Source organism: Papaver somniferum, chromosome 10 (assembly GCF_003573695.1).
Source record: "Papaver somniferum cultivar HN1 chromosome 10, ASM357369v1, whole genome shotgun sequence".
NCBI classification, from domain to species: domain Eukaryota; kingdom Viridiplantae; phylum Streptophyta; class Magnoliopsida; order Ranunculales; family Papaveraceae; genus Papaver; species Papaver somniferum.
In genome coordinates, this window is record NC_039367.1 from 56933524 (window position 1) to 56941238 (window position 7715).

The 7715-nt window shown below is 36.0% G+C and overlaps 1 protein-coding gene across 4 annotated transcripts; it reads left to right on the forward strand.

The window, feature by feature from the left end:
- The first annotated feature begins 2110 nt into the window (after nt 1-2110).
- LOC113318053 (kinesin-like protein KIN-14C) lies at nt 2111-7715 on the forward strand. 4 transcript variants are annotated; one of them, XM_026566175.1, is made up of 17 exons: nt 2111-2468; nt 2564-2827; nt 2954-3098; nt 3190-3299; nt 3432-3551; nt 3637-3840; nt 4208-4417; nt 4504-4578; nt 4680-4826; nt 4908-5046; nt 5164-5273; nt 5795-5956; nt 6120-6325; nt 6515-6596; nt 6748-6852; nt 6963-7067; nt 7254-7439. In XM_026566175.1, the coding sequence occupies exons 1-17, from the start codon at nt 2397-2399 to the stop codon at nt 7437-7439; spliced, it is 2442 nt and encodes an 813-aa protein (XP_026421960.1). In that variant the 5' UTR covers nt 2111-2396. The 4 variants fall into 4 exon arrangements, with proteins under 4 accessions (XP_026421960.1, XP_026421961.1, XP_026421959.1 ...); XM_026566176.1 differs by having other exon boundaries at nt 2330-2473; nt 2561-2827; XM_026566174.1 differs by having other exon boundaries at nt 2397-2468; nt 2561-2827; nt 7254-7715.

The following is a 7715-nucleotide window of genomic DNA, read 5'->3' on the forward strand; positions in this document are numbered from 1 at the left end:
TATGAAACAATTCTATGTTGCTGATATATATGGAGATACTAGGCCAGCTACATTTTGTCATTTTTTTTTTCATTGTGGTTGCTGATATATGGAAATACCAGTCCAACCCCATTTCATCATTGTGGTTGCTGATACATGATAATACCAGGCCAACCATTTTGGTTGATGATATATGGAAATACCAGGCCAACCCCGTTTCATAATTGTGGTTGCTGATACATGGAAATACCAAGCCAACCCATTTCATCATTGTGGTTGCTGATATATGGAAATACCAGGCCAACCCGGCTGCTGATATATAGAAATACCAGGCCAACATAATAAGTGCTGCTGATATATAGAAATACCAGACCAGCATATTTGATCATTGTGGTTGCTAACACCATTAAGTCTCGCATTTCGTTGTTTATTCGCTGGGTGATCGAATTCACTGTACTTTCGACAAAATCACTAAAATAGTATTAGTAACTAAAATATTGTATCCTAACTAATATATATATGGGTATAAAATGTAGCATTTACATGCTTATCAACAGGTTTTTCCTAGCCGTTACAACAGTTTCGGCTGGATTTTCCCAGCCGTAACTGGTTCTGAAAACCAAAAACATCAGAAGACTGATTTCGGCTGGGAAAACCAGGCCGAAACATGTACTTTCGACCAGATAAACATAGCCGAAGACACTCTTTTACGGTTGTGAGTTCTTACTTTCCCAACCGTACAGGTAGGTTCAAGGTTCACGGTTGGGAAAGTGTGAACTCCCAGCCATTACAGTTTCAGAAACTGTTTTTTTTTTCTCAAATTAATCGAAATGAATTTTTAAGTCAACCAAAAATAAAAGTAAATGGTGAGTTTTCTTAGTTTTGATTCTTTTCATCATCTCTACGCGATGGAGAAGATGAAGAAGAAGATAGGAAGAAAATAATAGATTTTGGTTTTTTTATGATCAAAATTTTCACCATGATGCGATGAAGAATACGATGCGATGGAGAAGAAGAAGTAGAAGTAAGAAAGTTGAATTATTATAGATTTAAGTTTTTTAATAATTTCATCATGATGAAATTATGATCATCATTTTCGTTATGATGAAATCATGATGAGAAGAAGAGGAATAGATTTTTTTTATATATAATGTGTTTATTGAAAAGGGTATATTTGACTTTTACTATTAGCTAGGTTCTCCCTATCCATATTAGGATGTTATAACTCAAAAAAGCCCCCAAAACCCTTTGACTCTAAAGCCCCAATAATAGAATCCTAATGTTAATAACCTAGCTTTTTCTGAGGGCATGAGACTATTAAATTGGTTGGAAGCAGTAACATTCGTAGCATCAACACAAATACTGATGTCAAAAATGTTATCTCATACTTACATTACAAAAATAACAGAGTTAACTAGTTTGTGAGCTCCGTTTTATACAGACTTTCTAAATAATTTTCAATTTTTAGTTACTAAAAATCGAATGTATTAATAAAAACTTTAATTCTTATAAGGCAACCAAAATCCGTTGAAGGAACAATATTACGGGAGAATGATTGCGTATTTGTCCCTTGTTCCTTCACTAAACTATGTAATCTCTACTTCAATGATATTATTTTTTCTTGCCCTACCGAAATTTCTTTTAACAAATTATTCAGTTTGCACGCTCCATAGAAATTACCCTCACATATAAAAGAAAAAAAATGTAAATATTGACCGTAAGTCCATTTGGTCTTTGACTAAAACCAATCATCCTCGAATTTCAAATCCATCTTTTAAACCAGTCCACTTAAGTACGATATATATTTAATACGAAAATCGAAATAGGAAAGAGTCCAACGGTATAATCCACGTCAACACGTATACACACAGATTTCATCAAATTTTCAATTTTCAATCGAATGTGGTTCGCACGACATTTTCGGTCAATTTCAAAAACAAAACAAAACGGATAGTTAATTCAAAACACAAGGGCAATACCGGAAAAAGAACATATATTCACCGAAACTCCTTTTATAGTAGCGCCAGATTCCCTTTTCAAAAAATTTCAAAATCCCCTTTAATTTCATTTTCTCTTACCGACCAATCTCTCTTCCTTCCTCTGCAAACCCTAGTCTTCATTTTTTTACCAAAATACCAGTCTCTCTACTCCAGTTAGAAAATCATTTCCAGAGAGAAGGTGAGTTTAAATTTCATTATTTTTTTCTTTTTCTGTTCAGGGTTCAGATCTTCATCTTAATTTTCGATCAAATTGATGTGATTTTTTTTAAAGTAAACGGTTGAGATCTTAGGATAACTTGAATTTCACTCAACGGGCCCACAATAACACCAAAAAAACTCCTCCCCATCTCTCTCTTCTCTTTCCATTTTAAAGTACTCTCATATCTCTTTGTTTTTCTCTGAGAGTTTTATTTTCAAATGGGTTCAAGACATCAGAACCAAAACAGACCACCAACATCAAATACTCATCTCACTCGTAGTCCTTCAAATGTAAGGTTACTACTCTTTTGATCTCAACTTTCTCTGTTTGATTCTTAGGGTTTTGTTTTTTGATTTTTAATTTTTTGATTTTTTTTTTGTAGAAGAAAGATCAGTTTGATATTCCTGTAGATAAGCGAAGAAAAGTAGCTGCTGGTGCGACGACGTCGAAGATGGTAGGACAGAATCAGGGTCGTCCAAGATCAGCGTTAGGTGTTGTGAATAATACTACTGCTTTAGATCTATCGATGACTAGTGAAACGGCTAGAAATGGTGGTGGTTCTGAATGTGGATCTATTGAATTTACTAAAGATGAGGTAGAGGCTTTACTGAATGAAAAGATGAAGGGGAAAAGCAAGTTTGATTATAAGGTCAGTGCAATTTTTGTTGATGAAAGTTCTTTTGTTGGTGTTGTTTTTCTTGGATTTTGATGTTATCTCTCTTGATTTTTGATTTTAGTTTTTTTTGTTTTGCTTGTGTTGGTATGAAATTTGCAGGGGAAATGTGAACAGATGACTGATTATATTAAGAAGTTGAGACAATGTATAATATGGTTTAAAGAACTAGAAAAAGGTTATGTGATTGAGCGTGAGATGAATCAGAATGCGTTAGATTCCTCAGAGAAGAAATGTGCAGAAACAGGTGAAATTTAATCACTTTTCCCCTTGGTTTATTTTTTTGATTTTCAATTAGCTATGAGATTTCTGAATTGACACTGATTATAATTGCTTAGAGAGGCAAATGAGAATGAAGGTAGATGAAATGGAATCATCGATTGCTGCTCTGGAAAAGAGTGTTGCTACTCTAGAAGCGGAACTTGCTAGGGTTACAACTGAGAAGAATGTAAGATCAGTGACAATCTTCATTTTTTCTGTTTAAGTTTGTATATAAAAAACTAGAATTTTCTGATTTAGGATTGAGATTCTCACCGTATAGTTAGTTATCTGGTTTTTATTTTTTATTTTTTATGTACAGGCTGCTGTAGATTCTCACAACACTGAAAAAGAAGCTAGATTGGCTATAGAGAGGTTGCATACTACTCTGACCGGAGAACTAGAGAAAGCTCAGGAAGACCTAAGCAATGCCACCCAAAGGGTATAATCAAATTTTGAAGTTGGGTTTTCTACTTTATTGTTATATGTTGCTTGTTATCTGAATTTTGATGTGCCCCACATTTCAGATAGAGTCCCTGACTGCTACGTACAGAAATTCACAGGAGTACAATACTAGCTTGCAGCAGTACAACAGTAGACTTCAGGTGGACTGTGAGACATTCAAGACCAACCTTGCACATGCAGAGCAGGAGAGGGCTGTCATTGTCGAGAGGCTCAGCACCTTTAGGGGTCGAATCAATGTTCTGCAGGATGAATTGGGTTCCCTTAGAGTAAGCATTTTATGATTATGAGTACTGTGGTGCTTTATTTGTGTCAGTTGTCTCTGTGGGTCTGATTGGTTATATAATAGTAAGAACGGCTAATTTTCTATCTGCTAATAATTTATGTGCTTTGGATGCTATCGTTTTTTTTTTCTTTCTTTTTCCCAAGTACTGCGAGATATTTTAGAAATCAAGTTTTCTCCATATTGTTATCTCCCTCGCATGCCATTCTTTCTTTTAATAATTCTATCGTTAGTATAACTGACATTGCTTTGTGAATCTCTGAATCTCTTCTGATGCTTAGTTCTGCGTCCAGCGTATCAATGCTGTTTCTGTTTTCGTTCTCTAAACCAATGAGTATTGTTTGTGTCCACAGACTTCTAAAGATGAGGCTGTGAAGCAGAGGGAATCCTTGGCTGTTGAAGTTGGGAGTCTACGAGAAGAACTTCAAAAAGTCAGAGAAGATCGTGACCGTCAGCTGTCACAAGTTAAAAGTTTATCGGATGAAGTGGTCAAGTACAAAGAATATACTGGAAAATCATCTGCCCAGTTAGATAATTTATCAGTAAAATCAAAATCCCTCGAGGTTTGTTGAAATTGTATTTACTACCCGTGAAGTCCCATAATTCTTGACTATGTAGGTTTTCCAGAATCTGAATACTTCCATTGCAGGAGACTTGTACCTCTCAAAGCGAGCAAATTAAGATACTGCAGCATCAGCTAGCTGCAGCCAATGAAAAATTGCAGGTAAGCCTGCCGCAGTCGTAATAAAATTAGTGGACATATTCTTGGGGTGTGCTTTTTTGATTGTGCAGTAGCAGATTGAAAATAAATATTCTTTCCTGTAGGTATCTGATTTGAACAATATGAAGACAACGTCTGAGTTTGAAGCACAGAAAAAGCTTGTGGACGACCTACAAGAACGGTTAGCTGATGCAGATATTCAAATTATTGAGGCAGAGAAGCTACGGAAAAAGCTTCACAATACAATATTGGTAACATTTACTTGTTTCACTCTGGTTTACGGTTCAATTGAATTCCCCTGTACTAACCATAGGTCTGCAATTGAACTGCAGGAGCTTAAAGGAAACATTCGCGTGTTCTGTAGAGTACGACCTTTGTTACCCGATGACGGTGCTGGTACAGAAACAACGGTGATTTCCTACCCTACATCAACGGAATCTAAAGGCCGCGGCATAGATTTGCTACAAAGTGGTATGTCTGACGTCCATTTTAGTTATTTATTTATCCGCTACACGTATTCCAAGCATCTATTCTCTTATTCTCTCGAGCTTAAACATTCCAAGTATTACAATCTCCTGTTGTTATCAGGTCAAAAGCATCCATTTACTTTTGACAAAGTATTCAGCCACGACTCTTCCCAACAGGATGTTTTTATAGAGATTTCTCAGTTGGTTCAGAGTGCGCTTGACGGGTATAAGGTGATGCTTATTCCTTCTTTAGGTGTCTTGTTGGTAACATAAGAATACCATGCCTGTTCAGTCATTTAGGTGTGTCTTTAATATAATGGTTTGCAATCTTAATATGCACTCGTTTTAGTAGGAAATGGAACCACACTTTGTCAACTTACCTGAACTTTTGTATCTGAGGTCTTAGCCATTTCTTCTTTCATTTATATTAATTACAAACAACAAAAGAAACCTCGAGATGATATAACTGCTGTGTTCTGAATGTTATTTCATTTAGATGTCCTTGGATTCCTCACCTCAAGCTTTTGAAATGTCTAGTTGGATGTGTTAATATTATGAAGTTGTCTTATTCGTGCTCGAGTGGCTGCTACTGTATAGTTTTGTGTTTTCCCTCGGTATCATCATACTTTTTGTAATGATAGGCCTCTTAAAGGTTTTGATAATATGATTCTTAATAAGGTCTGGGTTTCTGTTCTAAAATGTGACATCATGTGTCAAGTATGCTCAAAAAGTTAAACAACTTGGTTTTGTAGGTTTGTATTTTCGCATATGGCCAGACTGGATCCGGGAAAACTTATACCATGATGGGTAGGCCAGAAGCACCAGAACAGAAAGGATTGATACCTCGTTCACTGGAGCAGATATTTCAATGTAGCCAGTCACTTAAAGCTCAGGGATGGAAATATAAAATGCAGGTTTAAAGTCATTCCTCTATTTCCATTTATTCATTAATTCGTTAAGCTTCTTCGGATTCTTCTGTGAATCATTCAGATCCTTCTTGTGTTTGTTTTTGTATTGCTTTATTTGGATTTGGAAATGCTGGTGTCTAAGATGTTATTTTGTTGTTTTGTTTTGAAGGCGTCGATGCTTGAAATATACAATGAAACAATCCGTGATTTATTAGCACCGAATCGTACAGCATGCCCCGAGAGCTCCGCTACAGGGAAACAGTACACGATAAAACATGACGCCAATGGGAATACACATGTTTCCGATCTTACTATTGTTGATGTTTCTAGCTTTAAAGAGGTTTCCTCCCTTCTGCATCAGGCTGCACAAAGCAGGTATATTTCTTGGTAATAAATTATGTCTTTGCTAAACAATAATCTTTGCAACGTGTGTGACAACAATGGTGGTCTTCAGTTTCTTATTGAAATTTACTCTATAATGCTGTAAATTTGTGGAGTATTAATTTCGTAATTCACTAAATCTGATGATGCATGCTTTCAAAATGTTTTTGTTGTTTCTTTCAGATCTGTTAGCAAGACACTGATGAATGAACAATCCTCCAGAAGTCATTTTGTCTTTACCTTACGAATATCTGGAGTTAACGAGGTAAGTATTCTGCTGATTATGATTTATGTTTCATCAAGGAAATGCACCCTCATTTTTTACGAGATCCTCAAACTTATGAGGGGTGTAAACCTGTTGATTTTGAAGATAATCTTGTCCCTCATTTATCCATTGATCTGTCTTTATTTTCCAGAGCACCGAACAACAAGTGCAAGGCATATTAAATCTCATAGATTTAGCGGGCAGTGAAAGGCTCTCCAAGAGTGGTTCAACTGGGGACCGCTTAAGAGAAACACAGGTGCTTTTATCATCAGACATTATTTATTTATTTATTTATTTATTTATTTAATTTCTCTCATTTAAGGTTTCCACTAAACGGAGACTAATTTTTGAAATCTTAATAAATAGGCCATCAATAAAAGCTTATCCTCCTTGAGTGACGTCATTTTTGCTCTTGCAAAGAAGGAAGATCATGTTCCTTTCAGGAATTCGAAATTAACGTACCTTCTTCAGGTAAACATTCAAAACAATTTAGATAGACCCCTTCTTTGATTTTGTTACAATCACTCTGTTGTCTTGAGTCAGGATGGATAACTGTTCTTACTTATTGTGGAAGAGATGAAATTTTCAGTTGTTGCCATGATGCGACCAAAAGTTGGATGCTTATTTCTTCCTCTTATTTTGTTGATTTCTTACCAGCCTTGTCTTGGGGGAGATTCAAAGACGTTGATGTTCGTGAACATCTCTCCAGACCCAACATCAGTACCTGAGTCACTCTGCTCACTAAGGTTTGCAGCCAGAGTGAATGCGTGTGAGATTGGCATTCCCAGAAGGCAGACTAATGTGCGCACTGGCTCAGAGTCTTCTAGGTTGAGTTATGGCTAATTCAAGACCACAATGCTGATAGATATTGTGCTATTATTTACTAATTCCTCACAAACTTGTGAGGGGTGTAACCTGTTGATTTTAATGTATTAATCCAGGAAAACAAACAATGATTGCATCAGATGAGGTTGATATTGAATGATATGTAACTTTTTTGTTTTTTATCGAGTGGTTAGTTTGTAATTTTAGTAGAGATTCCCAACTGTACTTGATTTTATTGCCTGGCAGTGTCTCTCTACTTACAGCAGGACTTCGGCCTGAGACTTGTACCCAAAA